The 16905-nt window shown below is 40.9% G+C and overlaps 1 protein-coding gene across 1 annotated transcript; it reads right to left on the reverse strand.

Annotated features, from left to right (window-relative positions):
- Positions 1 to 1440: 1440 nt before the first annotated feature.
- b3gnt2b (UDP-GlcNAc:betaGal beta-1,3-N-acetylglucosaminyltransferase 2b) lies at positions 1441 to 16432 on the reverse strand. Its single transcript, XM_084666954.1, has 3 exons — positions 16131 to 16432; positions 11926 to 12032; positions 1441 to 5919 (listed from the first exon to the last, which is right to left on the reverse strand). The coding sequence occupies exon 3, from the start codon at positions 5892 to 5894 to the stop codon at positions 4695 to 4697; it is 1200 nt and encodes a 399-aa protein (XP_084523080.1). The 5' UTR covers positions 5895 to 5919; positions 11926 to 12032; positions 16131 to 16432; the 3' UTR covers positions 1441 to 4694.
- Between the last annotated feature and the right edge of the window lie 473 nt (positions 16433 to 16905).

Consider the following 16905-nt stretch of genomic DNA (forward strand, 5'->3'; position numbering starts at 1 on the left):
TGCACCAATGCTAACAATTACATGCCAACTTTGACAGATGAGCAGCATGTTTTCCTCCTGGACCATGAGTCTATGTAAAATAACAAGCAGGTTTGTGTGTGTGTGTGTGTGTGTGGTGTGTGTGTGAGAGAGACAGAGAGAGAAAGATAAAGAGAGAAAAAAATAGAATAGAAATTGAATCTCCTGGAGAAAAAAGATTAGCAAAAGAAGAATATGACTAAGTAGAATGACTATACTCGCCCCTTCTCCTCCAATATGCTGAAACAGACAAATCTGGTTCAAGCCTTTCTGCTTTCTGAAATACTCAGTGGAGACACTGTGACTTCTAATTAAGGAGGGACATAGACATCATTGTTGATGCTATCCTGTTTCTTTCAGATCTACCGGGCTAGGGACATGCACATACACAGTGAGGCCTATTGACGTCCTTTCTACTGAGCCAAGAGGTGTCTTTTGAGAATCTGTAGCCATGGTAACCACACTCCCTCATCACTCAGCATCACTTGATCATGAGGGTAAGGGCAGAAGAGGTAAATGAGTTTGTTTACAGTATGTCTGTGAAGCTTGTGTTACTATGAAGACTTTTGTTCAGCACTGCTGCCCTCTGCTGCCCTAGTCTACTAATCACATGCAAAAGTATGAACCTGTCCAGAACAGAAGTTTGTATACTGAGAGATGGAACCTAAGAACAATTGATCTATTGTACACACAATGAGGCATTTCACCCTACTTGCCTCGGGGGGAATGACCCTGTACTTACTGTAAGTCGCTCTGGATAAGAGCGTCTGCTAAATCACTAAATGTATCAATTACAGACCTGGTTTATCATGCAATGCTGTAAACTTCTCTGACAATAGACATTAAGACCCGGTTTCCCAGACATGGATTAACCCTAGTTTGAGACAAAAACCTTTTCAATGGAGATCTTGGTAGAATGTTTCTTACTTTAAGACTAGGTTTAATCCATGTCTGGAAAACTAGGCATAAATCAATAATGTCAACATTTTTATTTTTACTTTTAGTAGGCTACGTACGGCAGCTGTCCTTGCAAAGTCTGTACTGTTGCAAGCAGTATAGCCCAAAAAACTGAAAATTGCATCTTGACCTTTGACCTTCTTGCTCAAACATCCATCACATTTGTAGTGCATGTGAAAATGTGAATATTGTTATCATATGTTATTATTGTTTAATTGAAATGCTACTTTGGAGATAAGCCCGGAGAGCAAAACTATACCCCAATGCTTCTGCGGTTCCTAAAATGTCACTTGTTTATCTACCGTCCTTCATGTATACACTCAGTAACTTGGATTCAGCAGAATGAAACAATTTATCCATATGTGATTGACAATTAATTTAACAAATTAAAATATTTCCCTTTAAAATATTTTAAGCTGATACACTTGCACACTGTTCTTATTTTTCAGATTTCAACACACCTCGTCATTGATGATGCTTTATTATTATAAACCTGTCCACAATGTAGTTCTCTGTTGCCCCATTGGCTGCTTAGGGATGGTTTTGAAAAACCCTTCTCTATGTAACATTATAAGGCAAAAAAAACGGTTGCTTGATGGTAGTCTGGCTCTAATAAACAAAAAAGGGAACAATTGTTCACACCATTTGCAATAAGAACAACAACAATTACCCAATATTTACAAAGCAAATTCAATTATACTTTAATGAAATGATCAAAACCATAAAATAAGAATCACCGTATTTCTTGGAATAGCCATATAAACAGAAGTTGACGTAACAATGGATGTATGACTCTTAATTTAACTCGATTAACAACAGACACATTTTGGTATACATGTCTTTATAGTGCAGAAGGAGTCCAGGTCTAACCATACACAATTAGAACATGCTTCAAAAAGATTTGGGCTGACTTAAGAATACAATGCAGGAGCAGTTGATGAACAGTGACCTGATACAGTAAAATTGTATCTAATGTCATCACGAGTTTTTTACAGAAGCAATACAGACAACAGGAGTAAACAAATTATTTAACACAGCAAATAAAAGTATTTTTCTCACAGTGAATATGTTATGCATATCATATGTCAGTGATGCTAAAACTTGCAACTCCAATTGAAAGGTTAGCAAGATATTGTGTTTCTCAAAGCAGCAACAACAACAAAAAAGAGCATTCATCTTGGAGAACTTGAAAAATCAGTTGTCACCTAAACATAATGACCTTTAAAATGTCCAAATGAACCTCTGAAATGTAGATACTGATACTGGAACCGTGACAGAATGAGCTTTGGAAATTGTTGTCAATTATACCAACTGACTTCCATTATGTATGAATGGAGATGCCCATCACAAAGTTTAAACTTAAAACTAAATGGACAGTACTCTGAACACCAAGACCTTGTCACTTCCATCTGCATGACTTTGAGACGTCACTTGTGTAGCAGATGCTCAAGTAATGGTTAAACAATAATGGCTAAATGGATAACAGAACATGACAATGTATTTACACTTGTAAACATTCTCCTAGCTTCTGACCTGACAGCACCGGGTGCAACCTGCAAGGAAATGGACCGAACTGTTTGAAAACGTGTCAATGAATACATCCCCTGCTCAGCAGATCCAGTGAGATGTTGGTACACTCAACTGCATTACGCTGCAGGTTTAGGTACCACTATAATACTTTTATGATGTGTCCTTATCCTCTTCCTACTGTATCAAAGTCTTCCTCATTCCCATGAGAAGACTTCCCTCATAAAATGAGGAGTGAAGTGGAATATCGGTGAAAGAATCCTATTCACACAAGTCATACAAGGAAAAGAGGAAGCATTTGAACAAGACCTTTTGGGTCATTGGGGCCACTTAAAATACCAGCTCCCGTATCTAAAATGGAACTGTAGACACCTGTCCAGCAGGTGGCGCTCTAACTACATTATTAAGAAGCAGAAACACCGCATCTACTTCTTGATAGTGTGAATGATTATGCTCTGGCCCCCGTATTAATACCAAAAAATATTCCTTCCTTCCTTCCTCTCAAATGAGAAGTCATTTGAATCGTTAAAAGGTTTAAAGGAGAAAGTAGGGGGGAGGAAAGACTACTTTGTAAAGTGTTTCAGATCACTGACGGCAGGCCGGATATTGGTTCATCCTCAGTGCGGAAGGAGGATTTGTGGAGATGATCTCAGTGTGTTGCATTTCAGAAACATATTTTTCTTCTCTGACTTCCTCAATCAGTGTTTACAGCAGATGCGTATTTGCATATTAAACTATATCACCATTGAAAGCAATTCATTGACTTCTTTGGTACAGCAAAAGAACAGTTCTTGTCATCATTCATTTTCAAGTCTTACGTTTTAAAAGGAACCAGAACGCACATCGGAAGATGCACAAGAACCAACAAATTGGACTGAAATTGTGCATTTCACTCCCATACATAGCTAGCATGAGATACGTCTTTGCAATGTCACAGAACAGAGAAATTATAACAAACACAACACCCAAAACATTATAACTGTAAATCCAGCAAAGCATTATGCAGGGAATAAATAAATTTCACTTAAAATAAACCCACAAATCAGTGAACAAAATGCATTTCAATAAAAGGACAAGATCCAAACTAACAAAACACATTATTAAAGGCTCATGCTTTTAATAACGTATGGGGAAATGGAAAGCTTGGGTTCGTATGCACAGGACCATTATTTCGATTCCGATGATATTTCAAAAACGGTTTTCAGATGGCAATAAGAGCAATAACTTACAGGCATTGCTAAATGGCCAAAGAAGATGATTAAACATAACTTTTTCTCTTGGCTTTGGTCTCGATGAAAAAATATTTTTTACAATTCTGACCAGCCAGGGAGACAGAAGAAGTAAAGAGGACAGCATTTTGATTTATTTGAACACTTCACCTATAGAACAGAACAGCCAAACAATAGTGTGTTCAGGCTCTTTACTCTATTCCCTGAAGTGTGCACTCACGATTCCCTTCATGAATATAAAAATATGGGATTGCTTTGAAAACAGTCTCATTCAGCTTCATTTAAAATAAGAGAGGTAGGGATGCTTTTTTTTGTTAATCATTATATACACTTCAGGGAAGAGGGTAGAGTAATTGAAACACGCCACTACTTAAACACCTATTTGTTTCTTAATACAGTCCCTTCAGGCGACAGACACACAATGTTAAAAGCTATCATAACGGCCATATAAATATTTGGGATATAAATACGTGCACGCAAAAACTGGATAGGTTAATGTGGGGGATGCCTGTGAGGAAGTGTAGAGGACTTTTGGTCAAAACACTGTGCACCATTTTAAGTTACACTTACACGATCGTGCCATTATGCCCTCAATCAGTTAGTTGTTGAAATGGCAATGGCCGGGTTTCCCAGATTCGTTAAGAAGCTCTTAACCCTAAGAGCTTCTTAGGAACGTTCTAAGAACACTCTAGAATGCTGGGAAACCCGGCCAATGACAATCTTTGGTTCTCCTTTAAGAAAGCTGGGGTAAACAACAGTGAAAGTTCCAAAAATCATCATTGTGATAAACACCAAGCTGCCGATGTCCAAAGCTTAAAGGTATGGCCCCAGCAAAATAAAAACAGTGGACACTTAAACCCTTTATAAAAAATAAAACAAAGTGACGACTCCTACACATTAGCCACTGAGTGGCCACAACCAGTTCTCACTGACGAGAGAAAACACCCTGGCTCACAAAGAAGGTCACTGGCAGTTCAAGTCAGGGTTGTTGAGCCAAGACCAGATCTGAATCATCTCCTGCGGTGTCCTGCTGTGCACCAACATCAGACTCTTGTAGGCACAAGGGTTGGTCCTGTACTTCTCATCAATGTCAAAAGTCCTAAAGCCCTTATGCTTTTCGGGAGCAAGGCCCATCTTCCTGAGGCACATGCCAGTGTAGACATCGTCGATGGGGTAAAGTGCCACACGCTGGGAGACGTTGTGCAGACGGTGTGCCAGGTCCCCAGAATACAAGTACCCACCACCCCCAGCATAGGGCGGGTAGGTCCCCACAAACATGCTCTCCGGGATGAAGTACTTCACCTTCTTGTCGCGATGCGGCCCAGCGTTGGTGATCACGTCTCCCACAAACAGGTTGCGAGCCTTGGGCCCCGTCAAGCCCTTGAGGAATTCTAAGATGCGGAGGGTGTTGACGAAAACGTCATCGTCACCTTTGAAGATGAACTTGGCATCTGGGCACTGGGTCCGCATCCAGTCGAGGAACAGCACCTCCTTCACGGTCAGGTTGAAGAAAGAGTCCCGGTAGTCCCACTGGAGGATGTCTTGGTGCTGAATGCTCTCGTAGCGTAGCATCCCGGAGAGGTCCGGATGGTGGTCGACTGCTGTGGCGTTGCCAAGTAGGAAGACCAGGGCGACTGTCTGATTGGCCATAAGGCCCACACGACCCCAAGACTCACGGATGGCCTGCCGCCGGTCGAAGTGCGGTGCGAGGGATTTGACGGCCAACAGCAAAAAAGGCTTCTCTTTGCAGATGTGTGGCTGGTCCACCACTAAGGGATAGGTACGACAGCGCATGTACAGGAGGAAGTCTTTATAGCGCTCTGGTAGGGAGTTGAAGTCTTTGACCCGAGTGGGGACTCGGAAGTCTGGCTGACAGGGGTTGAGTTTCAGGCCCGTGTCGTTGAGCCAATCCACAACCTTGGCATCTAGAGCACTGTTATTGGCTGCGAAGATGGGATTGTGCTGGAGGTCCAGGATCTGCTGTTGGTGGTTCCAGTAGGCCTGGTGAGGAGTCTGTTTGGCCCAGAAGGGTTTGGATGGCACATGTACCTTTTGGCGCTCGTTCTTGTCCTGCCCGCTGTTGCGGGACACGAGGATGAAGATAAAGAGGTTGACCATCATTACCGTCCCCAGGACCTTGAGGTTCCTCCTCAGCAAGCCCATCTCTTAGTCCTCTCCCTCTCACCCCCTTTACACAACAGAGAGAAAAGAGGGATGTGAAAAAGGAACAAATTGTAGACAACACACACAATCACATGAACAAACACATTGTGGGGGAAACGTCAGTTCAGTCGCGATGGCATTTGACAACATCTAAAAATATAAAAGAGAGCTTGGAAATTCCCAAAGAGCCTAATTTGAAGTTATTTAAGGAACAGATGTTTTTAGGCAAGACTACAGCAGTCATGTGCCACATTCCAATGCCCCCATGATACCCATCACAACATTAATGGAAGCAGAATTATATTTTGTATAAGTAAAACAACATAATGTATAAAGAATAATTATAATAATTATCACCGACTGAACATCTCGAGTTTTATGATTGAGTTTTTTGAAACAGCTTTCAACAGATAAAACTTCAGTCATTAGTTCTGCCTGAACAGATACAATATCGTAGGTTAAACCTGTGCCATATCTGCAGCAGGTTTAATTCTCAGCATGAATTCAAATGTGATTATTTCACCATGTAACTTGTCCTTGTGTGTGTGTGTGTGCTACCATTCATCAGGGGCCAAGTACTTAAGCACAATTTAGACACAATGCGTGTTGTTTTAGTCAGTGTGATATGACGACTCTGTGGCCAAAAGGCAAAGAGAGATGGTTTGCATGAATAATAACAGTTTAGTTGGTCTACAATGTTTTTTTGTTAACATATCAATTAAGCAATTGATGACAAAAATATGAACAGCTTAAGCATTGTTATTTAATTTGGTAATTTGGGCCACTATGCTTAATTTACGACCAATTTGTTTAAATTGTGCTCATTATCGAAGTGCACCCAGGGAAGCTTCTAAGTTCTTGCTCTCCAGAGATAAAATTAATTGGACCTTTTGTGTATAATGAATTTGTTGCATCATTGTTGTGTCTTAAATAAAACTGCGCCTGTCCTGATTATCAACTGCACCATGTAGGATCATATACGCCACTTTTGACAAAAGGTGTCTGCTAAAACTTAATACATTTAATAAATTATAAAAATTGTGCAGTAAAGACAAAGTGCGCGAAGGTGCGATATGAACTCTCCCTCTTAGGGGCGGAGCTAGACTCTCAGTACACTGGGGGCGGAGCTTCATCACGGGGCCCTTAAAATTAAAACCGTAAAAAAAAAAAGGTTAAATATCTGTTGAATGCATGTTATAATGTGTCAATTGTTGAGCCGCTTTCAATGAAAATGAATTGGAAGCCAACGCCGACGCGCCGCCCGTTCCGCTGTAGTGGACACGCAGCCTTTTTTTTGCGCCCGATTTACATATTTCTATTATTTTTACTATTTCCTTATAAGTGCTATATCTATGGCGCTGCCACTGTCTTAACGTACTCCCTGGATAAATATTGTCTTGTTTTTGGAAAAAACTAAAAAGCTATTTGAGAAATAAGTAGAGAGAAGGGTTGCATAGTTGAAGGTTATACTGTCAAACTGAATGAAGAACGAAATAACAACGTGAACAAATGAAGATAACGTGGCTCATTGGCTGGTCAATTCCCGTGAAGCAAGGCAGTAAACAGAGTGCAACTTCGTTAATTTCTTTTTTTTATGTGTCTGCTTAGAATATAAAGTTTTGTTGCCTGGCAATTGTTATTATTGTGCTGGTTTACCATTGTAACCATGAGTTAAGTGACTGTTACGTTTGATAAGAGGAGCTGGATTCACAAAATGTGGTAGCGGGAGATCAGTAGCACAGTAGGCTTCTTTCAGCTGATTAGCTGCATAGAGAGGGCTCTTCTAGGTCACATGACATGAAAACGTAACTTTAGGAAGTTATTTAACATTAATATGAGTTCCGCTAGCCTGCCTTTGGTCCCCCAGTGGCTAGAATTTTTGATAGGTGTAAACCAAGCCCTGGGTGTTCTCCGCCTTTGAGAAAATGAAGGCTCAAGTGCTCTGTTTGAAAATCTCCTTGTGACATCACAAGGAGGAAGGTTACCTCCCCTCTCTCTGCTTTACCCGCCCAGATAATCTGGCCCGCCCATGAGAAACTGAGCTATGACCGTGCAATATCGTTTTTTCCTGGATAGACATCATGGCGAGCAAACGAACGAAGCATAACAGTTGCTCAGTGCTTGGATGTACAAGCACTTTTTAGTTCCTCCATCCGAGCCTCTGCACAACCAGTATCTTAATTTTATTTTTGCTGGAAATGCGCCAACACAACCTCTCAAAGTTTTGCATGTCTGCACCAAACATTTCAGCCACCACTGTTTCCTTAACTTGAGCCAATACAAAGTTGGCCTTGCTGACCGTCTGAAATTAAATTCTGGATCAGTACTCCTTGGTCCAGCTACAAACCTCGAACAAGTAAGTCAACTAACGCTATATCATTTTGTTGCTTACTATATGGTTACCTAGCTTGCTACCCTTAGAATCTGGCTGTAACATTAGCTCTGCAGCTATCAGCTGAGGTACTGTCGCTAATGTAAAGGTATATAGCATCAAGTATGTGTGTGAATACACATTCTGTAACCCAGTGTTGTACGCTTCATTGTTATGTGGATAACGTTCTGCTGTTGGTGTTATGGCGCGCGCGATATCCACCTTTCCCCACATTGAAATGACTGAGTGTGCTCTGCAAACAAGGGTTATCAGATGAGAATGGGCAAATTCAAGGCATCTTACAGCAACGAGTCTACAAGCCATTGTGATACATCCACTGTAAACATTAGCGCATGGTGCGGCCGCTCTCCTCCTCATTAGCATTTAAAGCTACAGACACAGAAACAGCGCATTCTGAGGAAAGTTCATTTTCGGACTACTCGTAGTGGCTATAATCCTGCACCAAGCCTGAATTTCAGGAAAGAGACTTCAGATACAGTATTAGGGGACCAATAAGGCCTATATAAAAGCATCCAAAAACAGCATTTCATGTGACCATTAAAGTAAGCTCAGTATTAAACGCAAGATCGGTGGCGTTTGGGGGCTTGGCGGCCGCACACACGCTATCTCCGCTACTGCTCCCACTATTCAACTGATAAATGTTGATTTTTTTGTTGTTGATATACTCGCTTATCCATGGGAGAGAGACCACCAGAGGCAGTACGTGTCCTAGTGTGTGGCAGTGCACTTTTTAGCCTTCTGTTTGAAGTCACACCATTTCAATTTCATATTGTCAACAGCAACTTGGCACCCACAACATTTACTGTTGTCCTTATTTGTCTACATTGAAGCTGCTTGGCCTTGTTCGTGATCCCACTACTAAGACCATCAAACAAGGTTTCTCCAACTGTATTTTGTAAATGGATACATCCATTTAATGTACTGTATAATTTCTCTTTTTAAAGTTATTGTCTTTGCAAGAATCACTCATTGTTCATAACAGGTTGATGGATACAATTATTGGGAAACCAGACTAATTAACAACCTAATTTCAACAACCATGCAAGTTCAAATATGGGAGTTAATGGGGTGTTGACAAGGAGCTTGTTTACGTGAACACAATCACAAGTAAATTGGGATCCATGATGACAAGTGTGTGCCGTTCGGATACGCAGTTGTTTCATATATCTCAGAAAAACATTCAGTTTTCTGAGATTTGATATGCATTTTGAACCGATTAATTTACACAGATGTGGCTCCCGGTCCTTTGTCTAGACAGAACAAATAACGTTTGCGAGAGATTTGTCACTGAGATCATAAAATGCACAAGTGTGTGTCCCTGGGTTCAGATTAAACCAGGGATCACCATAAAACATAGACCTAGAGGACATTCAAAAGTTTTGTGAGAGGCATTTTGGTGTACAGCACAGAACATACATTACAGTACCGAACAAACAAAACAACAATCCAAGGTTATCAAGATCATCTATAACAGCCATCATAAACCTAATCGCAATCCAGGCCATTACATTTATGACGGCTGGCATAGATGATCTTGATTACCTTGGAGTTTAGTTTTGTTTGATGTGTGTAAAGACCAATAAACAATGAGATAACAATGTTTATGGGAGGAAAAAAACGTATTTATGCTAAACTAACGTTGAATCTGAAGATAATTTGGATTTAAATAACGTCAGGTGTGTTAAATGTTGGATTCTACCTGTATCCACTTCCCATCCCCCCACTCCTACCCACCCCCACCCCCGCCAAATCAACGTCAAAGAGATTGGCAAACACAGAACAATACAGCCTTTCAGACCATGTGAGTTTGCCTCGAGTTTCTGTTCTTGGCAGTAACTTGCATAACTCCTGCTCTGATACCATTCAAATGAGCTCTTGGTGTGTCTTTCAATTTGTCTTCCGTGCGTTTTGGAGACCCTCTTCTAATTCAAATGCAACCATCTACCATACACTGACATGGACTTCCAGTCACAATTCATGAATGCAAATACGCACCTTAAGTGTTTTGCAGTAATACAAAATGAAATCTCACTTGACACAACTCCATGTAGATTGCACCACTGGATGTAGGAGCATTTAACTAATGAAAGCCTGGGCTAGACTGAGTGTGCATATTCACCACTCCAATATTTTAGCCTTCCTATTTGTGAGTGAAATAAGTGTGTATCTTGTCCTTTCCTGTTCCTCCCCTTCTTCATCACGAGCCATCTAGCTGCCTCCATTTCCATTCCCTTTGTGTCTTTACTTTCACCTGTTCCTTTTCTTTCTTTCTGTATGTGTGCTAATGTCATTTGCTTCTTAGCAACACTTCTGCACCAATGCCTCAGATTTTCTCCCTCTCGAACTCCCCCCCCCCCCCCCGTCTCTATGTTTATCCCTTCCACCACTCTCCTCCCACGAAATGCAACAACATCAATAAGGATGCAATTACATAATCATCAGAATGTTATGTTATATAATATTGATATCCTAAAAGGCTATCAAAAACAGGAAGTGAAATCTCTCCACCTCCGTCCCAAAGGAGCATCTTCAGGCTTCTCTTCTCTTGCCAAAACAAACAAGGAGACTTGTGGAAAATCACTAGGCGTGGCTTTTCAATAGGGATATAAGGATGACTTGCTGCAGGCCAGTTAAGGAATATAACTGGGTTACAATCAGTTTACATGTCAGTAACAAACTGTGATCCTATTATGGATTTGTTTGGCTTACAATACAGGCAAAAGTTAGATTGCAGGCTAGTTCATGATCGTTTGGACAACCTTGAACATAAGCTGTAAAGGGAATATCTTTACATTCATAGATTCATCAAATAGAGAGGCCACAAGAAAGCCATTTACTTATTCTGCAGTATCTTAACAACTAGAGGCACAACAACACATGAACACCCTGACACGCCCGTTTTCAGTAGCCTGGCTCTGCCGACCTACGTACTTCCGCTCAATTTGGATTTTGCTTCTGTACTCGGCCTGGCTGTTCAGTAGGTAAGTCAGATTTTGCAGGTTACTTTTTAACCGGCCAATCAGCGAACAGAAGGAGTGGCTGAGAACAATGACGTTGATGTTGTGCGCTAGTTTGTGTTGTAGTTCCGTAATGGCGGCGGAGAAAGATGCGAGCCAAGCCATTCAGTCCGTTGTGGCAACGCTGCCGAATATCTAACAGCTAAAGCCGGAGCAAGAACAAGTTTTACTGAGTTTTGTTGGTGGCCATGATGTTGTGGCCCTCCTCCCCTAGGGGTTCGGGAAAAGTTTGATTTTCCAGCTACGGCAGCAAGCTCTGTTACAGTAGTGGTGAAGGAATTGGCTATGGCGAACGCTAGCAATTGGTTATGTCAGATCAGAGTGGCTCCGGGAAGATCCAATAGTTTTAAACTTCAACAAAGTACCCGCCTACAAGGAAGTCAACGCTTGTCAATGGAGTGAGACCAGACTCTCTGTACAAATGAAATGTACAAGAGTCTGGTTAGGACCAAGCTACGTTTTCAGGACTCTATTAGACAAATATAGCGCCCAGGAAACAAGGGAAGGGTTTCTTCTGTTCATTGGTTAAATGGGTGGTACATTTTAACTTGTGTGGGGGCAGGGTCAAACACAGGGATAAACAATGGGGGAAGAGGAAGGCAATGTTTGTGTGTTGTCTTACCAGTGCTGTGAGATTGAGTGTTTTGTAGGTAGTCTCCTCCCTGTCTGTGGTCTCAGCTATTAACCCATTCTGAGCTGCACATCACTGAGGAGGAGTGGGGCAGCAAACTGTGGGGAAAGGAATAAACACACAGTTTAGACTAAACTAAGCCTCACTTCATACAAAAGTCAAGTCCAAAGTAAATTAACCTTTAAATATAGAATATAATTCTTCCTTTGGTATATGAAGATTTAAAATCAGAGGTCTATTTTGATGTCCGGATTGGCACCATGAATAATCATATTTCCCCCATCTGGAATCTTTCTATATATTTTCCCCATCTTGACTTTCAACCTTTGAAAAGCACCATTTGGATACTCTTTCACTAGTTTTTGTTCTGTTTCCTATGAGAAATCCAGTTTGACCACACATAAGGTCTATAGAAAGGTACACCATTAGACAGAGCAAGCGATCGATAACACTATCATCCATCCACTATTCAACCTTGTTAGATTAGTGATTACCTTGGAGGGGAGGGAGGCATGTAGTTTGAGAGATAAAACAACCAGTTTGAAAACCAATTTAAAAGGCAGGGTTTGCAAGTGTGGCATTCCTCACCAAAATACAAAACCAGTGTTAGTCCGTACAATAATTCTAAATTGGTCCCATTTTGGAATGTCGTTACTATATTTTCACCTGTATTCTCTCCTCCCTCAGGCACTGCAGGTGAGCATTTATTGGTTCCTTAATACAATAAAGACAGTTGATTCAACCAAATCAGGTTCAGTTGACCGAGTTGAGTAAAATTTGGAGTATTCTGTGAAAAGAGGCCTCAATATCTAACTGACTAGTCAAGTAATAGGTCAAAGCATAACCAAAACTGCAGTTACACAAATATTTACACACCAGCAATAATTAACTGGGTGGTATCTCCAAAGCAGTCTCAAAGAGTGGGCTGCCTACATCGAGACCATGCTGACAAAAGAGAATTTCCAAAGGAGAAACGTGAATGCGAGAAGTATGTGAAGTATCTAGTTCTGTTATTAGCTCTCTGTTCTTGTGTCAAAAAGCTATTTTGTGGAAATGAAAAGTGCAAGGGCTCAAAGGAGGATGAGCACCAAATCTCACAAATACTAACCTGAAGCAACACACAGGCTTTTCTTTAGTAGAGAGGTGGAAAAAGAGAGGTGGGAGAGAGAATAAAGGGGAGGGGTCACGAAGGCATGGTGTGAAGAGAAAGCACCACAAATAGTTCATGACGCAGGGGAGGGGTTCGCTGTCTAAGTTTGGGTGGGTACACCAAATGTCTAGCGTGTCCAACAATATTCATGCTGTACATGAGACACTGTGATTCAGTATCACTGTCACACCCACGCCAATGTAGTAGGGGCTTGAATGACTGTGTACTGATGATCATGAGACTCTCATTCTGACAGGTCATGCACCTCCTAACATTATGAATAGTGCACACACATCCACTCCCATGTCTTGGATTCCAGGCCCACTGCCTTGCACTGAGACGTTGTTGCTCTTACTGGTAGCATTCAAACTACCCAAACCAACAACTAACACAGTGACTATGATTTGCATTTTCTTAGCCAATCAATCTCCTACAACTTGAACCTGGATGACAACAGATGCAAGGGTAGAAACATGACCCTAAACAGCATCCACTTGCGAAGACTTGAGCAGGGTTAAACATTTACATTTTAGTCATTTAGTCTTTTATCCAAAGTGACTTACGAGAGCTTTACAAAAAGTGCATGAGTCAATGATCATAAACAACGAGATAGCCCCAAAAACATTGCGGGTAGCCAAAACATGAAGCATACATTGTGAAAAGAAAATATGTGCCAATGGGTGGAACCAGAAGAGCAAATTTCAATTAAACAACATGATCCTCAAAACTAAACACAAATGACTGCAACATAATATACAGTATTGAAATAAAATACTTCTGGGGTCCTTGCCTTTAGGTCTCCTCCTAGCGTGAGCCATTACAAATAAAGTGCCTTTGCGTGTGTCAAACCTGAGTTGCTGTCTAATACATGTCTCTGCACAGACATGCTCACTGTTTCTAAATGCACACCAACCAAAACAGGAAAGGGCAGAAAAATCCAGATAGTGGTTTTTAGGTTGCCCAACAAGTCATTATGTTCTCTATAGCCAAAGGAGCTAAAGGTGGAATAGATGTGTCCCAAAACATACATGTCCTTTTGTTTTACTTTAGATGCCTTTAATGAAATATTCCTGCCATTCTATGAACCGTGTACCAAGCTTGTCATTCACCATCAAAGTGCTGGCACTACATCAATCCCACTTCAGATATGCTAGCACAAAGTGCATTCCTCCCCTCTTGTTTACACACACACACACACACACACACATACATACACACACACACACACACACATACACACATACACACATACACACATACACACATACACACATACATATATATATATATATATATATATATATATATATATATATATCAAAAGTATTTCTGGAGTTGTGTGTGTATGCTTTTGTGTGGCTGTATGCTTGCATGTAGACTATAGGTGTGTGTTTACCTCAAGTATGTTTAGTTGATCTATAGTTATTGTGTGCCTTCACTCCAAAGACTAATATCCTGTTCCCCATTTGGCTGCAAGCAGTTTCAACAGTCAGGAGAAGCATGTCAAACACTGACATAACCAGGGGCTTATCTGTCGAATTGTAACATTTGAATGTGGCAAGGTTGTTCCACATAAAATGGATGAAAATTAACATCAGAAGGGGTTCATCTTGCATATCATAGACATAAAAACTGTATTGCAGTGCTATGAAATGTGCCTACTTACAGCCTAGTCAGTGTGATTGACCATATTTGTCACACTGAAAACCAAACTTGACCATAACCTGAGTGGTGTGTTTAATGCACAACATAAACTACAGAAACACAGCAACTTTACACCATGTGCCCCTTGTGTAGTCTTACTGAGAAGCATTGTCTGAGAGTTTATGCCATGATGACACCCAATTCAAATAACAGCAGAGTGATTCATCTCTGTTCCCAGGTTTCAGTTTGCGTGTACCATTAACACGATTGGTGAAAATAACTTGGTACACTTTATTTTGTACACTCACTGACTCACTTCCTCTTTGGACGATTCACCGTTTGACACATTGCTTTAACAAGACACCACATCGTTGTCACAAGTAACACATGACTTCAACACCACTTCTCTTATCCTTCTGTATTGATTTGTTTCACGTAGACTTATGACACATATAGTGTACCCTTTCTTGTAACTGTAAGATACATATCTCACTATTTGGAAAGCTGACAAAGAAGAGACACAGTTTTGTTTCTTGGGAGTAAGGTGGTATTTTGACACTGCGTTTGAAAAGACTTTCCTCAAGAGTTGGAACACACAGCATTCTGTCTGTGGTTGATTAGATTTTGTTGTTGTTGATTTATTATTATATACCTTCTTTATTAATGTGTAAAGAGGTATAGGTTATGCCAAATGGTCAGGGATTTACGTTTCTTCTTTTTGGACTATTAATAACTTGCCTGACAATAAGGGAACCCAATCCATCCTAACCTGCCTGATAGTCTCCATCTTTTCTTGCGCAAAACAGCATTAGAAAAGGGCGACATCCGTTCGACAAGACCTATATTAAGCCTTCCTTGATACATTTGTTGAGTCGTAGACCCATTCGCGTTTTAGAAGACCGTTAGTCTGAACTCATGCACTGTAGATACTGCAGCTTCAATATTTTGTTATAAAATTTGAATAAATGTGGTCGGACTGAATCAGTGTGGTATTCTACAACAATTATCTAACGTGTAAGGTTTTTTTTAAACGGTGTGGGTGGCTGGGCAATGCTTTCGGATGGGACGTGGAAATTTCCACAAACCTTTGAGTTTAGTGAAAAATCATTAAAGAAGATTACGGCCCACAGCCGATGTCTCACTAAAAGCAATCGCCTAAAATCCTCAGCTCCAACTCAAAAAAGCCTCTCACTGCTTGTAACTCCTGAAGTAGGAGACGCATTGAAAGTGTCCCAGCAACTACACAACTTTAATTGTGCACTTATCCTTCCGACAAAGCTTTCTTTTAAGAGGTTCATACCCGAGACATAGCCTAAGCTCTTTATCACAACAAAACAACAACAACAAAGCCAAAAAGGCTACATTACAGTAGACTATAACAACCTTTCAAACTTGACTTTACCTTCACGTCACTTAGAAGAAAAAAAGTTTTGTCGCGGATGAACTCGCCACCTACTCAGACAAATCGAGATGTATCTTCAGAAAGTCTTAATTCCGTCGGTGCATATCTTCACGGTCACCGTTGTAGAAACTAAAGGTAACAAATGTTTAAGATAACTTTTAGACTAGTAGTTGGTCTGAACATTTTTTTTAATCCAAGTGTCTTGACGTCGTTCCCTGTTAGCCGAACTTGTCAGATAACGAGCACCAGTATCCATTTATCCAACCTATAACAAGAACAGTAGTTTATTTGGTTACCTTGTCCTCGTGTAATGCGCACGCACTTATCTAGCATATGATAGAGCAGAAAACAGGCCCCTCCTAAAAGGTATTACGTAGTCTTTGTTATTCACGAAAAACAGGGCGGGGTAGTAGCCTACCGCGAGTTCTTAAACCCGTTTTCGTGATGAGTTGAGGGTTGTAGCTAACTATCTGCCAGTTTTATCATATACCTATATTAATTGGCTTAGAACTTATGGGCAGTCTTTTTCGTTTGTGGGCCTAGAAAATATTAGTTTAATTTTTACCCCAGCTCGCAGCCACCACCACCCTCTCCCCCTCTCCCCCTCTCTCTCTCTGTCTCACTGTCTCACAAGGACATGCAACAATTCACAGATCTATGTGTGCAGACAAAGTGTGCCGAGGTGGCCGACCTGTTTCTCTAATTCTTAAGAGAGTAAGTGGATTATGTGGATATGTCCTGTTCGTTTGGGGTCCTAGGATTTGTATATCTTCCA

Source organism: Hypomesus nipponensis, chromosome 11, assembly GCF_054491055.1.
Source record: "Hypomesus nipponensis isolate SF chromosome 11, ASM5449105v1, whole genome shotgun sequence".
Classification (NCBI taxonomy): Eukaryota; Metazoa; Chordata; class Actinopteri; order Osmeriformes; family Osmeridae; genus Hypomesus; species Hypomesus nipponensis.

Coding starts and splice junctions, on each gene's coding strand:
- b3gnt2b (XM_084666954.1), bottom strand. CDS start 5,894: ATGGGCTTGCTGAGGAGGAACCTCAAGGTCCTGGGGACGGTAATGATG.